The 25,058-nt window shown below is 48.0% G+C and overlaps 1 protein-coding gene across 1 annotated transcript in view; it reads left to right on the top strand.

Moving 5' to 3' along the window:
- The window catches only part of LOC119445342 (serine/threonine-protein kinase Pink1, mitochondrial-like), a 66,338-nt gene that overhangs the window by 15,667 nt on the left and 25,613 nt on the right, over positions 1 to 25,058 (top strand). Inside the window, exons 3-5 of the mRNA XM_037709652.2 lie at positions 3,803 to 3,871; positions 6,829 to 7,003; positions 21,205 to 21,375. Coding sequence (XP_037565580.1) covers positions 3,803 to 3,871; positions 6,829 to 7,003; positions 21,205 to 21,375 — 415 coding nt within the window. The remainder of the gene's footprint in view (positions 1 to 3,802; positions 3,872 to 6,828; positions 7,004 to 21,204; positions 21,376 to 25,058) is intronic.

The following is a 25,058-nucleotide window of genomic DNA, read 5'->3' on the forward strand; positions in this document are numbered from 1 at the left end:
TGTTTTGCTCCAGCCAGACTCTAACCCCGAAAGCTGTAGAAGGCCTCTTGGAAATTTTTGCTTTTAAGGACAGTTGCAGATTGTGGTTACACGTTTTACAATTGTATTTACAGTGCATCATGTTTTGGCCCATTGGATACGGTAATAGTCAGTGGTGTTTCTACATTTGGTCCCCCACATTGTATTTGGCATTAAATGTTTACGAGCATTGGATCAGGGACCACAGAAGAAAGCAGACAGCACATGTGCTTGACTCGCAAGCATTTGTGGCATCGGTCTCCTGTTCTGGTGTGTGCCATTCTGCAGGCACATCTCCAGTTCTCTTCCATCTTAACAAAACACAGCACTAAAAGGACGTAGACGAGTAAAGAAATCACAAACACAGCACCCATTGTTTGTTGCTTTTTGCTCGTCTACATCTTTTTCGCTCTGTGTTGTGTCAAGATGGAACCGCATCAACTCGCCCAGCTCTCATTTCTGACCCAGTTCTCTTGTCACGTACAAGTTCCAGGTTTGATCACCGTTTCTAACAAATGTGTTCCTAAAGCTATCACGGGCAACAACTGCTTCAAAACCCATTCATTGGGGCTTTTGGCATGGTATGTAGCTGACCGAATGTGTTTATGGCAGCAGTCTTGCTTAGTTGCTTTTGTGTAGCGATTTTAGTGTCATCTCATGGTTACATGCAAGTAACAAAATCTTATCCTTACTGCTCTATCAAGTGGGTAATGCTAACTATTCTCATGAGCTTTAAGCTGTATTTCTTCAGTTATTGTATCACTTATGTGCAAACACTCTTGATTTCCTATCATACACCCGCCGGGCTAGCGCAGTGGCTATGGGGTTGCACTGCTGAGATCGAGGTCGCGAGTTAGATTCAGGCTGCGGCGGTCATATTTCATTGGGACGAAATGCAAAAACTCGTGTACTTCGATTTATGTACACGGTAAAGAACTCTAGGTGGTGAAAATTACTTTGGATTGCCTCTTATTGCTCTCATAATTAGATTGTCGTTTTGGCATGCAAAATCCCAGAATTTAATTTTAAAAATTTTTAGTATCCTATCATATTTGTTGCGCACTGTAGTGGCTTGATTACTTTATGGTGCAAGTAAGCAGCATATGGTGCCACACTAGCACCAGAATTCTGTCTTGTATTTTTAATATGAAACTTTTGTGTGAAGGGTTCGCCCAGTGATGTTCGGTTTATGCTGTTACTGTCAGCCGGCTGTGTCATATGCACCAAATGGCCTATGCCGTCATTGACTGCATCTCACCTCCCTTAGCAACCATCTTTCAATCAATCATCCAGCTTTATTAGTTCAACCAAAAAAATAATGTCAATAATAATTGAACCAATAGCCAACAGGCTAGTTGCTGGTCCAAAGCAAACTGCATCTACAGGTACGAACCCAACAGGACGAACTTAACTGTTTTTATTGCGATAGGAATGATTGGACATTCCAGGTGAATTTTCGTTGTTGTCTTGATGTTTTGGATTTATATAAGCATATATATATGTATATATATATATTTAAATAATTTAACATAAATAAAATTGCCTGACGGCTGGATTTCAACAACGCACTTCTAGCACAGAAGTCCGTTGCTCTAACCTTTAGTCAACGGACGCTTACCTCAGCAGACGGAATAGAACAGCCTTAAGAACCTCACATGTAGAAAAGGTCCTTGTAGCTGCCAGAGCGCTGCTCCTTCTACCCAGCAAGAGTTGCCTTGCGGGCTGCGTTGTGCGAATATGTCGCGCCCGCATATATTTCGAACATCGAAAATTCGAGCATTCACTGTTGTTGCCCATCCAACTCGTGGCTCATACCCAATTGCCAAAGAAATGGGTCGATATTTCCAATTTATGCCCTTATTTATGTACGTGACTGTTATAGAGCAAGTGCTGTTGAATGATGAAATTACACGTTAGAGTGAAAGCAATATTAGTAGAAAGAATCAAGAATCACTAATTAAAAGTTCCGACACCATTTGAGGAGTCGCTGTTGTTGCACGTCCAACACGTGCCTTGGCAGATTGAACATAAAATGGATGGAGTATTTGGATTTATAACCACAAATAAACTTTCAGGACTTCTAAATAGAATATATGCTGCTGAAAGCTTTCATGTTAAAATGAAAGCAGTAATAACAGTAGAAAGAATCAATTATCATACATTGAAAGGCATGCAGAAAAAAGGAAAATGCAAATTTAACAGGGCATTCGGTTGGACTCCATCAGAAATTCCTGGACTACGTTGCAAACATTCCTGTGGCTCATTCCCAGAGTAGAGGCCCCATACAAAAAATGCTTAACCTTGCTACAGTAGAACCCCGTGATTACGTTCCCGGGTGCTGCATTTTCCCGGTTGTTACGTCGTTTTCGGCTGGTCCCGGCATAGCTCCCATAGAACCCAATGCATTGGCAACCCCGCTGTTGCGTCGCAACTGTGGGACCGTTCCCGCATCATACGTTCCGAACTCCCACCCCGTGCCAGCCCAAACGGTCATTTTTACTTTTCATCTCTCTTGGCTTTGTGGCTTGACGATGGGATTTGCCGCCCAAAGTGACGGGGGCGACACTTATGACATATCTTCGGTTTCTGCCAGCAAAAACATGGCCTTTGAGATCCGTATTTGGTATCTAAAGATGGTGTCTATGACGCATTGTGGCCCTAAAATTGGTTTTCGCGCATAGATATTCCATATAAAGTCCAAGGGCGATAACGCCGGGCGGCCGTATGCTGTATGTACGAGTGAAAGCTTGTGAGGGGAGCCGACAACCGCGGCTAAATCTCTCTCGCGCGCAAGAAAATTATTCGATGCAGTAGAAGCATGTGGGCTCACCGACTTCAAAGAAGGCACATGCTCAACCATCGGCAAGCAAGGTCATGCTTGCAATCTTTTTGGGCCAGCATGGTGTAGCATTTGCTAGCAAAGGGCACCATGATTACTGGGGCATACTATGCTTCCTTGCCGCAGAAATTGCTGGAGGCCGTCAAAATCAAGAGACGTGGCAAGTTCACCAAAGGTGTCCACCTTCTGCAAGACAGTGACCCACTTCACAACTCACATGTTGCCTCTGTGGAAGCACGTTGCTGCGGGTTTGCAAATTCTGCCGCATCACCCTTACTCACCCAACCTCTCAATATCAAACTTTCACCTGTTTCCAACAATGAAATTATTTTTGAAGGGCAAGCATTTTCCCGATAATGCAACTCTGATTTCCTACAACGTTGATTTAAGAACAACCTGTCGACTTCTACAAGAAGAGGTAGTTGAAGTTGCATAAAAAATGGGAGAAGTGTGTATGCCTAGGTGGCACCTATGTAGATAAGGACTAATAACTGTACCAAGTGCGGTTGCTTTCAGTGCACAGGTAGTGGGTCACTGGAAATCTTTAATGAACACCCCTTGCAGGTGTTCTAATTACTACTTTCTTGTTCCCGTTTCAATTTATGCTGATGGTGCAATTTGCACAACCAATGTTATTAAAGATATTCTTTATAAAACACACAAAAGAAAGCTGTGTTTGCCCAGAAGCTCGATTAGTGCATGACATGTTGCAGGAGTGGCCTTATATTTTTAATGGTTACTTTTGTATCATACTATTTTTTGCTCATTGCTTCATGCTTCTATAATTTGATGCGATTTCTGTTTGAATGGTAGAGCATTGGTAAGGGGGTAAATAGTCTGCTAAGGGAAAAAAGATAGGTGTTACTAATTTTAGTCATCTGTTATGCGGATTGGCTTGCTTGTCCCATGTGCACTTAAATGTAACCTTGCCTACATTTTGCGCAGATGTTGAGCAGACACAGGAAGAGGCATCAACAGCAACGGACTCTGCAGAGCCTGTGAAACACATGCAAGGTGGGTGAAGTATCCTTTTAAACAAATATCTTGTCCTCATTTAAATCATAATTAATATGTTATGGAGGAAAAAGACGATGCTGAAGAAAGACAATGATCTTGGGCATAGCCATGTGCGTGAACGTTTAGTCAGCCAGCTTGATTCTTATCTGTATACAGCTTGTGAATATGGTGTATATATATTTACTGCATTCTGCCTGTGCTAACATATAGTGCGGAAACTTGGAGGTTAACAAAGGAGCTCGAGAACAAGTTAAGGACCGTGCAAAGAGCGATGTAACGAAAAATGGTAACCCTTTGCAGTCCGAAACTTTTACCCACTTTCCGGCTGTTCTGGTCCAAAACTATTTTGCCAGTTTGTGGCGCCGCTTAGAAAACCACCAATTGTGGAAGAAAAACTCACAGGGGTATTTATTTTTTCTCTTGGATTCTGCAGGCAACTCCTCTACCGATATTTGAGCAGCGTCTCATACCGCTCAAAGCATTCTCCTAGGTGCAGGCCAGGGTTGTTACTGCAGGTTTTGCAGAAAAACACAGTTTCCCTCCTGCCTCCGTTTGTTTTTCGATCGCTACAAGCGGCACAGTCCTTGCTGCTTCGGCCTGGGAGCTTGTAGATGAAGTGGCTCCTCCCATCTAGCCTTTCCTTACACTCCTTCCGCGCACACGGGCCTCGTTTTTTGGCTCTAGCCCTCACATCACCCACCAGCTGTAAGATGAGGTTGCGGCGGTACTGCAGGTGTCGCTGTTCTTTCTCACCATGATTCTGCAGCTGTGTGCGCCTCAAAATAAACCTATTGACAATGGAAACCCCTAGAAGCTTTCACTAAATGCACCTGCATAAAACGCACGCGGTGAAAATTTGGTCGTGCTTCTCAGCGAACCCCACGAACGTGCAGTTGCACGCGCAAGTGAGAATGCTCTGGTATCCAGAAGCCGTGCTGAACATTGTGCTGCACCCTAGTGCAAAAAGAAGTAAACTTCAACAAACAAAGTTTATTTATCCTTCAAGAGATGGCGCATCATGTATAAAGAATGCGCACGAATCACAGTGAGAAAAACCGCAAAATTTAACCCCCGAACACCCTTGTCGGGCGGTGCCCGACAGCAGACCGCTACGGCCGTGTTGCGTTGTCGGGCCCTGCCCGACAATGGACCGCAAAGGGTTAAGGGTAACGTTAAGAGATAGGAAGAGAGCAGTGTGGAACATACAGCAAACGGGGATAGCCGATATTTTAGTTGACATTAGGAGAAAAAAAATGGACCTGGGCAAGGCCATGTAATGCATAGGGCAGATAACCGGTGTACAATTAGAGTTAAAGAATGCATGACAAGGGAAGAAAAGTGCAGTCAAGGACGGCATGAAACTAGATGGTGTGATGAAATTGAGAAACTTGCAGGCACAAGTCAAAATCGCTAGCGCAAGACAAGGGTAACTGGAGATCGCAGGGAGGGGCCTTCGCCCTGCAAAGTGGACATAAAAATAGGCTGATGACGATATTTACTGCATTCCCTTAATATATTGTGGTAAATACTCGGTATTGTGGCTGCCAATGGAGCTTTACAGAGGATGTTGCATTGCAGCATTAAGCCTAACACGCTGCAGATGTTGCATTAGGCTAGGCTTAATGCTCTATTTTCACGCAATGTCTTGCTTGACGGTGCCTCCCTCATCAATTTTTTTCAAGACCTCGATTTCCGTCGCCAGATCAAGCGTGCGGTAGAAGCTGCAAGTAGCCATTATCAAACGTTGCAACTACACTCATGGTCACAAGCATGGAACTGCCTGCGAAATAAACCCAACGTGTGACTGACACACTCAGTGAACGACAAGGAAGAAAAAAGTCGCAGGCCTGCGCGTCACACTCAGCATAGTCACAGCGTAAGCTGGTGGCTCCGGCTTAAGAGTAACAATTTTGGCACCACACACAACAGGGTCTTCGCGGCAAAGTCTCTCCACCGCGATTTGACGAAAGCGATCTCAACTGTCCGTCCGGCATCGACGGCGAGCTGCGTTTTGTAATGCTCTCTGCAACGCAGTCTGCTGAGCCTGATGATGCTTGGTTGTAGCCGCACCCGTAGTTCTACGATTCGCTTCTTCAGCAGCAGTTCGTACCTTACGAGGAGACGCCACTACGTGTACTGAAGAGGTACCGAGAATACGTGGCGCACATCTCACATCGAGATCGCGTTTATTGCGTGCCTCGTCTGAATCGCATCTCGTCGTCTGCGCCTGTGCATGTGGATTTTGCGGGCACCTTAACTAGATGGCGCCACCATACTGGCGGAGAGACTGGTCGTCTGCGCCTGCGCGCCTGCCTAGGGCGCATTTATAGGGCCTTTTTCTGACGCTGATAGCAAGCGCTTGCGTGGCTCAGTGGTAAAGTATCCGACTACCACGCAGCGAGCCTGGATTCGATCCCGGCGGAGACCGGGTACTTTTTTTTCGCATTTCGAGCGATAGCGGCTACGTGGCGGCGACGGACAACAACATGAACTGAAACAGCTATTAGAATGAGCCCATAACAGCTTACGCTGTAAAAAATGCACCGACGTGCCGGTGTTAACTGAACAGTCATGAGCTGTGGCGCTGAGGACAGCTGCGAGGGCGGCGACACCAGTGTGGTACACGGAGCTGTCTGGGCACTTGAAAAATCATGCATTTTATTGAAGAATTAGTCGCCTCAAGGCTCTCGATTGAAAAATAACTTCTAATTATTGAATATTATGGACTTTTCAAGTTATCGAGAAATTTTTTCTGTAGGATTGCATGGAAAACTGACGGGACCACTTCATCGCTTCTGATTAACCGTAAATTCTAATTAGGCGACTTTGAATTATCGGGAGGCAACTGTACAAGGATTTGTCCAATCCTTGCACTTGCGGCTTCTTGTCTTCTTGTGGCTTGATTTACTGCATTTTATGGGCCTAAAATCGGTGCGTGTGCACGGGTGTTGCAGAGTTCTCTCCTCTGGCTGCCCTGAAGGAGGAGGGGGCAAGCGATGGGCCCCCCTTTGACCTGGCCGTCAAGGTTCTCTTCAACTACTACGCAGCCTCCAATGCAGCCTCCATCTGGGACTCTCTGCAGAAGGAGTGCCTGCCTGTGCTGGTCAACCAGCTGCTGCCCGCAGGCTCGTGAGTGTCTTGACAAGGCTGCACCTGTTCTTTGTGATGCACGTGCATTGCCACTTGTATCAGTCTCACTGAAATCACTCATTAGCACCCGTGTTAACAAGAATTAATACTTGCAAGTAGTTCTTTTTTCCTGGCACAGGGACAGTGTGGAATTCGTCACCACAGGATGTTTTCGCTACAGTGACCTTGTGCGAAAACTTGAAGATTATTTCTTTGGTGTTTAATGTTATAGTGCATTGTACCATTTTCTTTTCTGTTGTCCTTGATTTAGTGCTTTTTTCCCCCTCCTGGTAGGACTATTGAATCGGTCTGCACTAATATATAAATAAAATAAGATAAGCAGTTGTAGTGACTGTATATTTCGTACACCTTATGCATTCACTCCCTAATTGTCCCTAGTAATCCTTGAAAAGAATATGGACAGCATCATGCTCATGTGCATGGAAAATCAGCACCTCCCAAGCGCCATATTTATTCGTTTCTAAGCCAACTGTTTTAAAATAGCGGGATATAAAAGTAGTGGGTTGACTTAGATTCAAGGATCTGGTCCATGTGGCTGTCTGGTCGCATCAAGCGCACATCACTGGGTCAGGTTACAAGCCAGATTGCGACTGCACAGGAAGACATCCCGGCTGCCGCCATCGTGTGCACATTTACAAAGTGTTGTACAGTGGAGCCTCATTAATACGATTCTGCGTAATACATTTTTCGAGATGATATTTTTTTTTCTTCTTTTCCCAGCCAACGCCCCATAGGAGCAATGTACAGTGTAGACCGCTTATAACGTAAGTCGCCGGAGTCGCGAATATCCGCACTATAAGCGGTACCGCACTACAACCAAATCAACAATTTTCAAGGTCCGCACATGTACAAAACATGTGCACCGAGCCGCCACGCGTATGCGACAGTCGAGGAATGCGGCTAGAACGTTTGCATTCAATTTACAGTCGAATCTCGTGAATTCGAACCAAATCACGTGGCGGCGCCTCCAACCGGCATTGCTCCGGCACCGCCATAGAGTAAAAGTGTAGGAGAGACCCCCCAATGTCGCGTGAGAACAAAAAAAAAAAAAGGAAAAGAAATTTCACCCTCTCTCAAATGGCAAGGTCGCCGATTCTGTGTTGCGCCGGAACATGCGTGTACGTGCCGACGTCTCAGCCACGCTACCATAGCCACGTGTAAAAAATGGCAGTGAACACTTCTTTCTCCTTTATGCTTCCTCTACTTTTTAGTCACATGTTGACCTTGCACGCTGCGGCTACGGCGCAGAGGGAAGCATGGCGCTGTCCCAGGCCGGCCAACGAAGCTGCCTACGCCGGCGAACGCCCGCTTCCCGATAATGGCAGAAAACGAAACTTCGGGGAGCTGGCGCCGGGCCGGCTGGAGCGGTGGCGCCTGTGGGCGCGCACGGTGACAGTCAAACGTGAGGGAGCTACGAGGGAGGGCGAAGGGAGCCACCGAAGTGGCAGAGTTGCCGAGGCGAAAACTGCTTCCCTGCTGCCCTCCTCCCTCACATTCCACGGTCTCCGCGTGCGCCCTTCGCCGTGCCGTGTCGGCGTCGCCCGTTCCCTCCCTGAAGTTTCGTTTACTGCCGTTATCGTGAAGCGAGCCTTGGCCGGCATTGGCAGTTTCGTGGCCCTCGCTCGCTATGCGCACCGTGATATTTTCTCACACTCAAGGTTCTGGTTTCAGCCTCACTGGCTGTTCGTTCGCACCATGTGCCCTTTTCCTCCTCTTCGTCTCTCTTCCTCGAGCACTCCTTGGGGCGCCCGTTTGAGCGTTCGCCGTCTCCGCTGACTTCTGTACTCCCAGGCAGCCGCACTGTAACTGGTATTTTGTTTCCCGCAACTGCACTATAAGCTATACCTGTATACATGGAGTGCTATGGGAAAATTAACGGGAGTCTGAAAAGACCGCACTATATCCGGTCCTGCACTATAAGCGGTTATGTTATAAGTGGTCTATACTGTATTTTCATGCGGCTGATACGATCGTGTTTTCACCTGAAATTGGATGATACGACTGCAAACTGGGGTATTTCTGAAACTCGTAGCTTTATGTTCAAGTGTATGTCACGGATTTCGGTGGACTAAAGACAAACAGGGGCAAGTAGCGCGTTTAAAACATACATTTATAATTGAAAAAACAAACGACAAAGAAAACAAAGCAAACAAGTTACAGCACGAGTTAATTCTATAAGTTCCCCAAAGTCCTCAGCTATCTTGAATTGATAAGTCCAAAATATTTACATTAAGTACCTCGACGTGGCCACGTCACGTCGTCGTCACGGCTTCCGCTGACACGTCGTTGGGCCCGCCGATTCATCGTAGACTCGACGTCGCTGTATCCGACGTTCAGTCCACTGTTGAGCTGGTCAGGAGGTCAGGATGGTGGGGTGACCGAAGCGCCTGGATTGCCCGGTCAACTCCGCTAGCCTGCGGATCGTAGCCGCAGGGAATCCGGGAAACGGTGCCGTCAGCCTGTAGCTGCGGCTTCCGGTGGAACGTCCACTCAGCTCGCGGGTCGTGGCCGCGGCAGCCGAAGAACAGCTTCCACTGGGTTGCTGCCGTCTCCGCGATCCACCCTTCCTGTTCGGCCTCCAGCTCCTTCTGCCTGCCTTCGTCCCAGAGCGTAGCTGGGCTGCTCTCTTCGGCTACGTGTCTCTTCTCCCGTTGGCCACTTGCTGCGCGTGCACTTTTGCGCTTCTTCTGCTTTCATATTGTATTCTTATTCGGACGCTCTTATTTTCTGACTTCTTTCTTCTTTATTTCTGCCACCGACTCCTCGTGTCTTCTTGTTTTCTTCTTATCTTCTGCTTTTTCTTCTTTCTTTCTTCCTTTATGGGCTCATGACAGTGTACTAGATTAAATTTAGAGGTGTGCGAATGTTTGAAAAGTTCGAATAATATCGAATATTATATTTTTAATATTCTTATTCCATTTGAAAAATAGATATTTGAAAATGGGGGGGGGGGTTGGTGTATTCGGTTAGATATGAATATTCGAATCAAATTAATATATTGCTGGCTGCGCAGAAGCAAACACGGTTGTTAGCATTCAAATCTAAGAATATTGGGACGATATGGTGCTGAATTTTACGATAATTTCGTGCTGCTAGCGAAAGTTCACCTGTAAAGCACACTTAGCCACTAGACATCCAAACTTAGCGGGACTGCCAGCCTCTCACTAGCAAGGGGCACGGTTTTGCGGACAGTGATGGTGCACTTTTTTTTTTTTGCAGTTCCACCCTCAATTCTGCGCTTTTTGCTTGACAGCAAGTGCGACGATTGTTGACTGGCATAGGGTCAAATGCCTCCGAGTTTACGGGCATTTGAGGCGATCTGATAAAGCGCAGGCTGGCAAGCACAGCTAGAGGGAATTAATAAATTTTCCAGTTAACATGTACTCTATGTTTTAGTATAACGGCTCACTAGTGTAGCTGCCTCGAAGCAGGTTTTTCATCCCATGGGAGGGATCGGTCCTGGACCGATATAAATTGCCGCGCACCCCGGTGGCAAATGAGCCATGAGCGAAGCAGACCAATGAGAGCTTCCCCTTCAGTGATGTGCACGTGGGAAACTGGTTTTATGCGGATCAAAGGAGATGGTGACAGCTGCGGCGACCGGTGCTCAACTGCTCGCGACGCACTCGCAGCGTTAGATGCTCTTCGGGGCTTCATCGCAAATGCGCAGTTGAGTGAGGAAACGGCAGCTTCGTTTTTTTAACTTTAAAAAGAACTTGTTTATGAACTTGGAAAAAAAAAGTTCAGCGAAAACTCACAAGCTATTTTAACGTAGCTCAACAAAAATGTGTTGGCTGCGGTTCATGTGATGCTGTTCCGCATAACGAGCGTGTTATGTGGAGCAGTATCACAATGCCACTGGAAGCTCTGCTAGCGAGTTTGTCACCAAGTAGTTTTCTTAGGTTTTGGGGCTTGTTTTGAATGATATGTTTTATGGTTCCTGCGAAGATCGTATCAACGAGCTTCCACTGTATTTCCATTGTGCTGGACGGTACAAAAGACAACGCATTGTGGGAGGAGGAGAGCGACAAGGAATCCAGTGATATGACATGGATGACGATGATCAGGTACTGGTTGCTTGCATTAAGCTGCAGCAGATTAGCCACTAGTGTCACGTGTCACTTCAATGGGTTAGTGGTCTTTTTCTTTTTTTGGTCCGCTTACATTGTAGGATATTTTTTTTCTTTCTTGATTTTTAGGTGCCGGCTTAGATCTGAGTAAATACCGTAGTTGGAGTACCGTATTTGCACCAAAAATATTGTGACCATGAATATAACGTATTGGGCAACTTTTGGTCTTCAGGAAAAGAAAAATATGTACAGTGGAATCTCGTTAATATGATTCTGCTTACAGTAGCCGACGGATTTTTCGGACTCCAAAAATTCGGACTTGTTGGATATTCCGGACTTCATAGATGTACCGGCAGGATTCCCATAGAGCTAATGCATTTTCGCGACCGATTTTTCGGACGAATCTAGGTGCCAATGTTCGATTTTCCGGACTAAATCGCTTGCTCCGAGCCACGCTACCCGATCTTGGAAACTGCCATGTTGGATTTTCCACTGGCTTGGCCGGGCTTGCCTTCCAGTGCCCCCCTGTATAGGCTTCAAGGTTTGTAGACGCATGCTATCCTCTCGTCTCTAAGGCCATGCCCGCTCTTTCTTGGCCGACAAAACCTTCCAAAAAGCTGCACTTGCTTTTTTTTTGGTCAGCTCGGCACTATCGTTATATCACTTAAGCGGAATCCGTTTTTTTTTTTTTAAATAGCGGTTGCGCCGTACGCTGTGTGCGGGTGAAAGCCTGCGAGGGTCAGCCGGCAACCGCAATTTAATCTCACGCACGCGAGAGAGGAAGGCGGCCGGAGGCGCGCGCGGACTTTGTTCGCTCGCAGGGCACGGGGAGAAGGAGGCGGAGACGGTGGGGAGTTGCATGCAGCTCTTGCGGCTGCTGCCAACGGAGCTGCCGCGCAGGCACCGTATCTTGAAAGCGATCTGCGATGTGGCCGAAGTGTGCGCCCGCGATCTGCGATGGGTACAAAGGGCGTGCGCCGAGTGCCAGTAGCGTCATATGCGCCGTTTTTTTGTTTTCTTTTTCGATGTTCGCATTGAAGTGAGAGAATAGACAGCGCGAAGGTCAATTTGTCCGCTGTCATCGAGCGAGATGTGTTCATGTAACCTGTGCGCGCGTGACACCGTGCTTATTTAGTTAGTAAGCGCATATTTACAACTTTATACAGCCAATAAAACTAACATCCTTACTTCGTATCGCTGTCTATTAATTTGCTATCGCAACCGATGCTCCGCCTTTTGGGTGAAACTGCGACATTTTTCTTAAGCCGCTCTAAGCCTCACAATTTTTTTCTCTTGGGGGAGGGGAGGCGAGTTTTTCGGAATGTTCGGTTTTTCGGACTGCTCGATTTTTCGGACTATTTTTCAGTCCCCGCAAAGTTCGGAAAATCGGTCGGCTACTGTAATACATTTTTGGGATAACACATTTCGTTTTCTTCTCCCGATAATACGATTTGGTTGGATATTACGTTAGATGATAGATTTACGGATACGCTTTTCCAGCTCCCGGGAAGATTGTATCAACGAGATTCCGCTGTATGATGATTATAAATGTGAAGTGATGCCAGAGAGAAAGGGGAAACAAGGCATAAAAGTGAGCATGTTACTCATTACTGCGAATTGCTGTTACAAAATGCAATGAAAGGGCTTGTGCATGCACAATTTTCTGATTGTCATTGCTGACGTCTTTGTCACTGTCGTCGTGAACGGCATTGTCCTCCATGGCACCAAGGTTATTGGACAGGCAGTACTTCAGAACTGCGGCAAAGCTATGTTCGATTATTTGTTAGAACCCAGCTTCGTACACAGTAATGATGGTGCTTAGTAGCTCACTGCCGCGTGAAGTTAGTGCCGCGCATTGTGTTTTTCACATGAAGTGCGATCGAATGTATGTCGTGTGACACCTGTATTCTCCCCGCCAAATCCAGCGCCTCATTTTGTATGCTCTGAAGACTTCATATCCTTGTCGAGAAGTGCAATACAAACAACTTTGCATAATGCTGATCGCTTTGCACGAAAATTGTCAATATTGTAACGAGGAAAGGGAGAGGTAAACTTTGTACTTACAGGAGCCTATATATATATGCATACAACAGCCAATATGGCGAAATCCACACACGAGTCGAGACGCGCCTTGCATCGTCTTCCTTTCGCTGCGTCCTTGTGCACGCACTTGGGTAACGGTCCCGTGGCACAACCCCCCGGCGGCAGGAGCACCGACTCGGTGCTGTTCAAGGACACAAGAGGCAAGTAACAAGGGGGCGACGGCTAAGGTTCACGGACATAGTACGGTTTGACCCGTACAACGTGCACAATTTCACATTGTGGGCGGCGAGTCGACAGTGTCAGGGTTTGGAGGGGTACAATTTCATAGGTGAGGTCGGTGACTTGTCGAAGAACACGGTAAGGGCCTGTGTAAGGCCACAGAGGCTTTTCTGAGAGTCCGACTCGGCGCATTGGAGTCCAGAGGAGAATGAGGGAACCTGGTGGAATTGTTAAGCCGGCGATGCCTGTCGTATAAAGCTTTCCTTCTTGCTTGCAATGTGGCTAATCGGTGGCGAGCAAGCTGACGGGTGCGATCAACTCGAGCAATAGCGTCGTGGGCATACTCAGTGGTGAGTGGTGGTAGACGTATCAGAAGGCAGCAGGGTATCCATATGTAAAACTGGATCATGGCCGAAGAGCAAATAAAATGGAGAGAAACCGGTGACATTGTGGCGTGATGAATTGTAGGCGAACGTCACGAATGGAAGGTTTACGTCCCAATCGCAGTGATCCGAGGACACGTACATCAACAACATGTCCGTGAGCGTGCGATTTAAGCGTTCTGTGAGGCTGTTAGTCTGGGGATGATAATCGGTGGTGAGCTACTGCCGGATTGTGCACGATGTAAGGATGTCGGCGATTACTTTTTAGAGGAACTGCGGGCCTCTGTCCGTAAGCACTTGTTTAGGGGCACCGTGATGAAGTATAACATTGCGCAACAAAAAGTCGGCGACATCAGTTGCACAGCTTGTAGGGAGGGCGCGCGTAATTGTGTACCGTGTGGCATAATCTGTTGCAACGGTGATCCATTTGTTCCCTGAGTAAGACACTGAGAAAGGGCCAAGCAAGTTGACACCGACGCGGAAGAAAGGCGTATACGGGATGTCCAGGGGTTGAAGGGGACCACTAGGGGAAATGGTGAGTTTCTTTTGGTGCTGGAAGAGCTCGCACGAAGTGACGCTCTGGCACACCGACCGATACATGCCGGGCTATTAAAATTGGCGGCGCGAGCGGTCGTATGTATGAGCAACGCCAAGATCCTTGGGTACGTCATGAAGTTGAGCAATGACGGTCGGCTGCAGCTGTTCCAGAATAACAAGCAGAAGCTCGGGCCATCAGGGAACATACTGCGATATTACAGTATTCCGTCCCGGAGTAAAAACATGCGGAGGTCGGCCTCTGAGGTTCGAGATCTAGATGACACAGGCTGTTGTAGTGTCACCGGAGTCACAGTCAGGTGGGTCCACCGGGTGACGGGATAGACAGTCCGCATCCGGATGTAATCAACCACACGTGTAGATGACAGAATAGGAGTACTGCAGCCGCAAAGCCCAGCGACCGAGGCGGCCAGTTGGATCTTTAAGGGATGAAAGCCAACAGAGTGCATGGTGGTCAGTGACAACAGAGAACTGTCGGCCTTAGAGGTAGGGTCGAAATTTTGTGACAGCCCAGACAAGAGAGAGACATTCCCTCTCGGTCATGGAGTAGTTCTGCTCGGATCTCGAAAGAAGACGGCTGGCGTAAGCTATTACTCGGTTGTGTTCATGCTGCTGTTGTGCGAAAACAGCGCCTATGCCATGACCGCTTGCATCGGTGCGGACCTCCGTAAGGACGGAGTCATCAAAGTGAGCCAGAATAGGGGGTGTCGTAAGCAGGGTTATCAGCGTGGTAAAAGCTGAAGCTTGTGAAGGACCCCCAGGAGAAATGCACGTCTTTCTTAAGAAGTTCGGTAAGTGGCTGGGCGATAGATGCATAATCTCTCACGAAACGGCGAAAATACAAGCAGTGGCCAACAAAGCTGCTAACATCATGGATGGAATGTGGTACGGGGAAGTTGACCACTGCACGAACCACAGAGAAAGAATACTTCAGGCGGTATAACTCGTCTCCTTCCCGCGTCGTCATAATGTCACACAGGAGCGCGGCGGCGAACATTGTGACAGCGCCCCCTACAGAACGCCGCACGCCTGACGTATGGTCACTTGACGGTTTGTCGAAGTGATGCAGAGGATCCGTCACGTGGCGAGTGCGCTCTTGTCGTCTGCACGCGCGCGGCTGCTTGATGGCTACTATCACAAATCGTCTGATCTTTCAAGTGTGCTAGTCCTTGGTCTTATTGCCACATGAAAAGCATGTGATCCTAAATAATAATCTGTAAAAAATATGTATACTAATACGGTCTACAGGTATTTTATCCCTGAAGTGCAAACCGCGCTGGCGCAAAACTTTTTGTGCGGTATCCGACAACCCAGCGCAAGTGGTCAGTAGCAGACGACGCTGTCGGAGACCGCGGCCATGTAGGAAGGAGCTTTTGTTCTTTTCCTCCGTCACCGCGGCCGCACGCGCGCCGCTCCGACCACGAGGGGAAGTACAGTAAAAGCTCGATGATACGAATCTCACGGGGACACGAAAAATATTCGTATTAGCCGAAATTCGTATCATCGAAACACAATTAAAACTACTGTCGAATCTCGATAATTCGAACTCGAAGGGGCCCGCAAAATTGTTCGAATTAAAAGGACGTATTTTTGAAGTATTCGCGCACCATAGCACGATGCACGAACGGTGCGAGTCGTGAAATATCGCGGCGCGCAAGCGCATAGCAAGCGCGGGCCACGAAGCTGCCCACGCCGGCTAACGGTCGCTTCCCGATAACGACAGAAAACGAAGCTTCAGGGAGCGAGCGGGCGGCGCCGGCACACGGGTGCGCGCGGAGACCGTCGAAGGTGAGGGAGGAGGGCGGCAAGGAAGCGGACGCGTCAACTCCGCCGCTTCGGTGGCTCCCCTTGCCCTCCCTCTCAACTCCCTTGTAGCTCTCTCACCTTCGACTCCGTGCGCACATCTCCGTGCGCGCCCGCCGCCGTGCTGGCGCCAGCTTATTTTAGCCGCCCCCTGAAGTTTCGTTTTCTGCCGTTATCGAGAAGCGAGCGTTTGCGGGCGTGGCAGTTTCGTTGGCCCGACTGTGCCTCCGCCGCTGCTTCCCTCTGCGCTGCTGCCGCAGCGTGCAAGGTCAACATGTGACTAGAAAATAGAGGAGAAGGGTTCACTGCCATTTTATCCGCGTGGCTGAGACGTCGGCACTATTGTGTGCTAGAATACGGTTGTCTAGAACACTCTAGTCGGCACGTACACGCTTGTTCCGGCGCGATGCAGAAACGGCGACCTTGCAATTTGAGAGAGGGGGAAATTTCCGCCGCGGGTTCTTTTTTTTTTTTTCCCCGTTCCCTCGCGCGCGGCATTGAGGGGTCTCTCCTGAGCTTTTGCTCTATGGCGGTGTCGGATCAATGCCGGTCGGAGGCGCCGCCGCGTTATTTGGCGCGCTGCTAAGAGCATTGTCGGTACGCGGTATGTTCGAAGTAAGCGTGTTCGAATTAACGAGATTCGACTGTAGCTAAATTAAAGAGTCAGAGGTGAACTCACTCAGGCACGTGTACGTAAAAAGCATTTATTTCTTGAAGCGCCACCGCTTCAAACTCTTCGCGCCCAGTCGCGGAGTCCGCGCTGTCCGGCGCCGCGCCTCCGCACCAAAAGAGAAGGAGAGAAAGCGCGTGACTGCGCGCTGTTCTCTTTCGCGGCCGTCGGTGGGGCGGCGTTTATTCGTATCAACCGACGCAGGCTGAAAATCGATTCGTAACAACCGTTCTCTAGCACGTTGCAAAGTAATAGGGCTCGGCCGGGACCACAGAAAAATTCGTATCATCCGGAAATTCGTATTAGCCGTGATCGTATCATCGAGCTTTTACTGTAGTTCCTTGCAGCGCCGCAAGGGTCGCTGCACCAACGTTCGCTGCCCACGGTAGCACGTCTGAAGCTACGCGTTTCTTCCTCACCCAATGTGACATTATCACGACCAGTGCACGTGCTGGCGCCGACCCAGAGTTTCGCCTCCTGTTATTCTTTCTCCGTGGCACGAACCTTGTCGGGGTCTGGCCTGAGATCTGCAGCGTCAACAAGGTGCCCAACGATTGTAATTTCAGGGCGACCGAAATTGCATTTGAAGGAATTCAACTGCAGGCCAGCTCTCCGGAACACATTGAGAACCACTGACAGACGCTGAAGTGACTTGAAAAAGTAGATGAAAACACGATGACATTGTCGAGGTAGCATAGGCAAGTGGACTATTTCAAGCTCCAAAGAAGGGAGTCCATCATGCGTTCGAATGTCACTGGGCCATTGCACAGACCAAACGGCATGACCTTGAATTGATAAAGACCATCTGGTGTTATAAACGTGGTCTTTTCCTGATCATTGTCGTCCACTGCAATTTGCCAATAGCCCGAACGGAGGTCGATTGAGGAAAAATACGTAACTCCGTGTAGACAGTCAAGCAGGTCATCAATTAGCGGCAATGGATGAATATTCTTTTCAGTGACCTTGTTTAGGTCACTCGATAACGACGCCGATGAATTGGGCGAGCATCACCAGTGTTGATTTGGTGTGCTACTTTAGAGGTTTGGCCCAACGGCCCGCCGTCAAAATCAAATATGTCCCGGTATGATGTTAGCAAGCAGCGCAGCTCCTGAAAGTTGGACGTAGAAAGGTCAGGTGCTATTATTTTATCGGTGTTGTCGGGTATCTTGGACTGTGTCTTGGGGCAAGGAGACCGTAAGGCGGTATCAGGATCAATAGCAAACTGGGCGTGTTCGTTAAGGTCAGATACACTCGCCAGTCTAGACCATGCCTTGCGATAAGATTTGGGGAATGGTGTCGAAGTTCAAAAGAGGAATGTACGTGCATCACAACTGCATGCGGCAGGGCTACGTTGCACGTAAGGATCATGCCTAGCGTTGGTGATAGCACATAGTGGCCGTCAGGTACCCGTGGGGTCGGTGACAAAGGAACGTACGTAAGACTTTCGGCATCAGCCGAACAAATTCGACGGAGCACAAGTGCGCGAGTGGTTTATCGGAAGCATTGTGGGGCAGAGGGAGTTCCAACTGTAGTAGACCGGCAGCACAATTGATGAGGGCTGAGTGGGATGACAGGAAGTCGTTGCCAAGGATTAGTTCATGAGGACACTGGTCCAGAACGGCTAACAGAACTGTGGCATTGTGTCCAGCGATGCTCACGCGGGCAGTGCACATTCCAATGATGGGAGGTGTACTTCCGTCGGCGACTCGTACGGCGATCGAAGTAGCAGGCGTGAGCATTTTGCGGAGACGATGACGAAGGTGCAAACTCATTAGAACTTCTTAGAAAACAAAAATATGGTTCTCCTCCTTGACGTCCGATAGCGCAGTGTGTCTGTGAGCGGCACAGAAGGTATCGAAAGCAGCGTTTCAAACCATCGATAGTGGGCTAAGGATCCCCAATGGGTGCGTAAGGAAAGAGTTAAGATACAGTGTAGACCGCTTATAACGTATGTCGGCAGAGTTTCACATATCCACACTTCCGCGCATACGCTGCTGCCAAATCCATGCATGCCGCAATAGGCTGTAGCCTGGTGGACCACTTTCCTATTGGGGGCAAGCTCCACCATTGGAAAAGCTGGCACCACCATCGGCGTGACGTGGTATGAGAGATCACGTGGACACAGCGGCCGCGTGGTCTGCTTCGGACGCGCCGAAGCGAGCTGAAAATGAAAGCTTAGTCCCACCTGCGCTGCGGTTCTGATTAAGTGGGGATGTTTTCCCACTTCTGGTGTCTGCTTTACAGCACTTGGAATCACTATAATAGGTAGTGGCTGCCTTTGAAGGCGTCCGACATGGTAGGCTATTGCTCGGTACTGCAGTGCCAGACTCATACACAATGGAGCCTGGTGTCAGCCTTCACACGTACCCGCAGGCCAAGAAGCTGCGTGTAGCTTGGATTGCGAAACTTAGAACCGGCAAGCAGCCATAGGCTACCACTCGGGTGTGTAGCAAGCACTTCCGCGAGGAAGATTTCTGCTACGGCGTTCGGGGCTGCGATCTTCGGTGAGTAGCAGAAAGTGCGCACTGAGAAGCTCGCCCCCACGCGCTGCCCAGTTAATGTCGTGAAGATTTGGTCTGTGAACTTGTTGATGCTAGATACTGGCAAGTTCACCGGAATGGAAAGGGAATGGTAAAAAGCACATTAAAAAATTACATGGCATATGCTCATGTTTAGGCTAGCAACAAACTAATGTACTGGATTAAAAAAGGGAAGCAGTGGGAAATTGCTCGCTGAGAAGACCGATAAACGTACAGTGCGATCGAACTTGAAAAATAATGATATTTAAGCTTCCAAGAATTTAGAATGAAAAAATTGAATCGTTGCGACGGCACATCACAAGTCGCCATAGGCATCGAAGTCTCAGTTATAATGAAATTATGTTGGAACAGCTCTCACAGCATCCACGCAACAATGGTTGCTTGTGTACTGTCAAATGCTCATATGCTGCGGCCTAAAGCTAACGGCACGGTGCGAAAACGCGCCCGCAGCGAAAGCGAAGCATTTTGCACGGACATGCATGCACCCGTGCGATCGCTGCACTGAGGCTTCATTCTGTTATCCACCATTTGGTTATACAGACACCACACTATAAGAACTTATTTTCCATAGTCTGCTCTCAGCGATTGCTTTCCTTTCACGCAAGAAGCTGGTTCGGGGGACTCCATCACAGCGACTGCACGCAATGGGCGTTCACTGTATGTATTCGGTAAAGAGATAGCGTCTGTAAACCATTCTGTGCTTTCTGTTTGCCGAAGATTATTATTTTGACAGCAAGAAGCTTCCCTCGTTTGGAAAGTATTTACAGAAATGTCCAGGAGGGCTTCCGCGTAGTGTTTTTATTGAGCGCCGACAGCCAATCCTACGAGGAGCACGCCGCATTATCCCTCATACTACACGAGCAAGGCGCTTCCGACAGATGGCGACTCTGTAACTTTTCGCCCCAATAGTCTAGATATGTGAGGGCACGTCAAGGCACCGAATCTGAAGAAGAAAAAGCTGGGGCTTTTTCCTGTAGCCTTCTGCAGTGGAAAATAAACATTGATTGATTGAAATGATAACATTGATGATGCTGCTGGCTGGGCAAAAATGAGAATGGGTGACAGCGAAGCCGCCGTGGCTGAAGCACGCTCAACAGCAGGCACTGGCAGAAAAGTTCTGTCCACCGTTGTACCAAGAGTGCATGGCCACATGCAGAAAAGAGACCAAAACTGTAGGATGAGGCAGAAAGAACTGCCGACCGGTGCCATAGCTGTCGCTCTTCTGTAATTCAAGCCCTCAGCCTTTTGATTCCACATTATCTGCTGTACCAAGCCATAAGCTCGCCAGTGCTATCATTACTTGAAAGATCTGCTGCTGCACGAAGATGTGTGTAGTGCATATGAGAGTATAAAAAGAATTTTGATGACAAGCAGTAAATGCGAGAAGCAGCAGGTGGCAATCTATTTATCCACCTTTGTTCAGAAACGGGGAAACAAACGATGATAAGAGTGGGATGTAGCCGTGCTAGATGCAGGGCAGAAGACGTGCAAATGCCCAAGTATTTTGTCATAGCGGGCAATATTTTTGATTGTGAGCTTGGTAACAGTTCTTAAGTTGATAATATTATATATAATACAGTCAGGTACACAGTAAGTATTTATTTTTATTTTATTTATTTAATTTACCCTCAGGGCTTACAGAAAACATTACAGAGGAGAGAGACTAACATACAATCAAGAATAACGCAGAAGATAACGAGACACAATAACAAGAGCAATGGTAACAGTATAAAAAAAAAGTGACAGTGTAGTACAGCATAGTGCAACAAGAATCGCAGTAGTAAGTAACAAAGAAAAACTTGGAACAGACGACAAAAGTAAGCGTATGTAAGGATCTAAGCCTATGTTTTAAAGTCTAAACCTAGCGCAATCTGGGCTGTTTCTTGGTGAACAACAGGTGGCGCTGCCGTCTGCCACCCCACGCAAACGTAGTGGAGATGCCAGTGGCATTTGCGGACTCGGTGTCCCTGCTGCCTGGTGCCACCATGCTCTGGCCCAGCGCCCTGTCTCCTCGCCTGCATCCCCGAGGCTGCGGTCGCAATGCCACCCTCTACCTGGTGATGCGCAGGTGAGCTCCCTCCCTTCACGGCAGATGGTGGTTAACCTCTTTGAAAACAAACGGCATGAAAGTGACAACGAGCAGAGATTTAGACAACATGGGCACTGACCCACAACTAAATGTTTTATTGTACTGACAAGATTACTATATTTATTTGAACAAGTGAAATTTTTTCCCAGAATCCTTAGCCTCGAAGTTACCCCACTTTATGTGTGAGGCTGATTGATTCACTGGCAGTGTCAAGTATGGCTGCTGCCATACTTTCCTGCAGCACCATATTTTTCCTGGTCTAGATCTTTTACAGCTGTTCAAATTGCAGCAACTTATAAACCCTGGAAGGAGAGGCAGTATTGTATCTTTGTGCGCCGAGATTAAGAAAACTTTAACAGTAAAGCACCATGCTGCCATGAAGTCGCGCCAAAAGCCAAAATTCACGCTTCCATGAGGTTGCACCTGAAGGCAAAATTCGCTTATACAGTCAAACCTTGTTGATACGATCGCGCTGCTCAAGATTTCTCGGTGCCAGTGTTGGCAGTCAAAAATGCAAAAAAATGAATACAGTTATGCTTCAGTTTTACTGTCTAATGTGTTCCCGGAAAACACGATCTGTCAGCACCAACGTTCAGCACATCACTGAACTGTGATCTTATGATATGTTTTCCCGCCACTAGATCCCATGTGAACATGAAAAGGCGCGAGGCATGCTTGATTGAGAGTAGTAGGCACCCGCCACTGCAGCTCGTATCTCTTCCTCTAGCACAGCCTTGGCTGCGTATGGCTGTCGGAGTTCTTTACATTCGAGGTAAATCTGCAGTGAGTGCAAAGGCTGGGCAAGCCGAGATGGTCGTGGTTCTATAGTGGTGCAGGGTGTCTAGCAACTGGGAAAACAGGGAATTCTCAGGGATTTTGAATATTCTGGAAATACTCAGGGAAAACTCAGGGAATTTGTGCCTCTATCATGGAAAATTAGTAGGGATGGGTGAATATACGGTATTGTCGAATATTCGATTGAATAATTCTATATTCATTGTTTGCTTCGATTCAAATTCAGGTATTCAATATTTTCGAATTATGCGGCGCTCCCGAATAGGCAGCCAAAAGCCACGGACGGCCGGTACACATCTCGGAGGCTATGCTTCACGTCATTGCTGCCATACATCAACCATAAATATCGAAGGCTATACGTTCTTGCATTAAAAAGCCTAAAATGTGCGATGCAGAAGAGCAGAAACGGCGCTAGCGCGCAACCGAAACGAAGCAGCGGAAATCGTACGTGAATGACAGCAACGACGGAACGCTTCTTGCCTATTTGTGCCTTTATGCGTTTACCGCCGCGCATAACAACGCGTTGGCCGCAGGATTTCATAGTCGCCACCCATCATTGCGTTGATAGCTGCCGCGGTTACTTTCGCAACGGTTGCGGCAAAAAGTAGTTTCGTTTTGACTCAATACGCACGTCGGCCGCATGCCTAAAAAGCTGCGTAGCTGCCATCCATGCGTCGGCCGGGTACGGCCACGCTAGCGGCAAAAACGCACGTGTCAGCGCCTTGCCGCGAAGTCCACCGTGGCAATCACGTCTCGCGCGCTCTCGGAACGCAGAATCACCGTGAGCGAAAAGGGTGCGATCGGACGGCGTCCAGAAATCCCTCCATAGAACCGCGAGAGACGACGATCGTCGATTGATAACCCGGCATGAAGGTCCGGTTGCCATTGGCTCCGTGACGTCACCCTCGTCGCTCTCGGTACCCTCGGCAAGCCGTAAAATGCCCGATTCCTGCCGCTTTTGCCGCGCACGTTTTTGCCGCTAGCGTGGCCGTACCCTTAAGCACCGCAAAGTCGCCGTTCATAATCGCGTCTATAGCGGCCGCGGTTGCGACAAACAGTTATTTCGGTTTGACTCAGTGCATAGGTCGAGGATGAAGAGCACCGGCTACATCACGATGGACGTGCGATCTGTTGGCGGTCAGCTTACTGCTGAAAAAATAATCGGGATGTGCGCGCGGTTGTGCGAAGCGTGTCGCAAATGATGGCGCACACCGCGGCCATGCTGCGAAGGAAGTCGCAAGGCCTCGATCGCCGCTGCGAGAGCCAGTCAGTCACGAGATTATGGAGAATTGCAGCTTCCGCACTGATTTTGTGCAAAATAGCGAAAGAATTTCCTCATCCATTACACTAATAAAATCGTGCTGACGTAGTAAGTATTTGCTTACTGTTTTCTGGATACCCTGACAATTCGAACATTTTTTTTCAATCCCGTGAAATTCAAATTAACTAGGTTTTACTGTAATATGTGATATATACTATTCGAACTATTCGATTCGAAATTATTCGGCCAAATCACTATTCGCTTTGAACCTCAAATCCACTATTCGCCCATCCCTAAATATTAGCTGTAATTTTATTGAAAGGGAGCGAAAGTTGCGGCAATGGAGGGAGGGAGGGAAGGCGACGTTTAGCTGTGGCACCAAATGCGTATTTATATAAAAATGTTTTGAGGCGAGAAGGTGGTAAAGACTTCGGACGCTGCTCGACGATTGTCCCGTTCTGATCTCGTTGAAAACCTCCGAGCCGCCCCCAGAGGCACCGGCAACAGTCACCAACGCCGTGCGCGTTCGGTGCGAACGCGGGCAAAACGTCGACGGCGTAGGCAACAGTTCGGCGCGTTGCTGGTGTAGCTGCATGTCCAAGTTTATACAGCTGATAAAACTACTATCCTTACACCGTATAGCTCTCTACTAATTTGCTATCGTAATTGATGCTTCGCCTTTCGGGTGAAACTGCGACATTTTTTTTAACATGCTTACTAAAGAGTGACGGCATCAGGCAACATGGTGTCAGCCCATCTTGGTGTAAAAGAAAGTTCCGTTTCACTCAGGGAATTAAGAAAATCACTCAGGGAAAACCTGGAAAACTCAGGGAATCTGAAAATGTCAACTTGGCAGACACCCTGTGGTGGAGGTCGTGTTATCTCAAGCTTTGGAGACGCATTGAAGCAAGAGGCAGTCGAACCATTCATTCCCCTCTGCCTGCCCTCTTCATGATAGCATCATCCCACAGCAGGCAGCACTATCAGCCATGAGGGTGGAGTGGCTGATAGCGAAAGCTTCACGAAAGCTTTGCAGTCTTCTTCGCTTCGTACCGCCGATGTGAAGATATCGTCGATACAGCATGAAACCGACACGTCGTTGGCTCTCAAGTTCAGCGAAATTAAATTCTTGTTTTTTTTCTGATTGCTCAACAATATGGAAAATTTTACGATCCCTTCTGTTTAAGAAAAATCCATTAGCGACTACACTTATAAGCCTGATAGATCAAATTTTCATACTGTCAAAACCTGCAATAATGAAATTCTACAACAGTGCTATTCTCGCAACAGCAAAATTAGTTAGACCTCCATATAACAGAATTCTCAATATAACAAACTATTTAACTTTTTGTAACTTCTTGTCCACAGAACACCGTACGGTGTATTTAGAACCTCAATATAATGAAGTGTGTTTATACACAACTTCAATATAACGAAATTTCGCTGCGGTCGCGAAGGAATATTGAAACAATAAATGGAAACTTCTGCAGACTCGGATGGTCAAATGGTCAAGTTACGAGCGGCTGCTTGCGAATACACCTCTCAAATCGCACACTGCGCGACCAAGAGCAACTCTGCCGAAGCGGAGCGGCGTCAGTCCAAGTGC

The sequence above is a fragment of the Dermacentor silvarum genome, chromosome 3 (genome assembly GCF_013339745.2).
Source record: "Dermacentor silvarum isolate Dsil-2018 chromosome 3, BIME_Dsil_1.4, whole genome shotgun sequence".
Lineage (NCBI taxonomy): Eukaryota > Metazoa > Arthropoda > Arachnida > Ixodida > Ixodidae > Dermacentor > Dermacentor silvarum.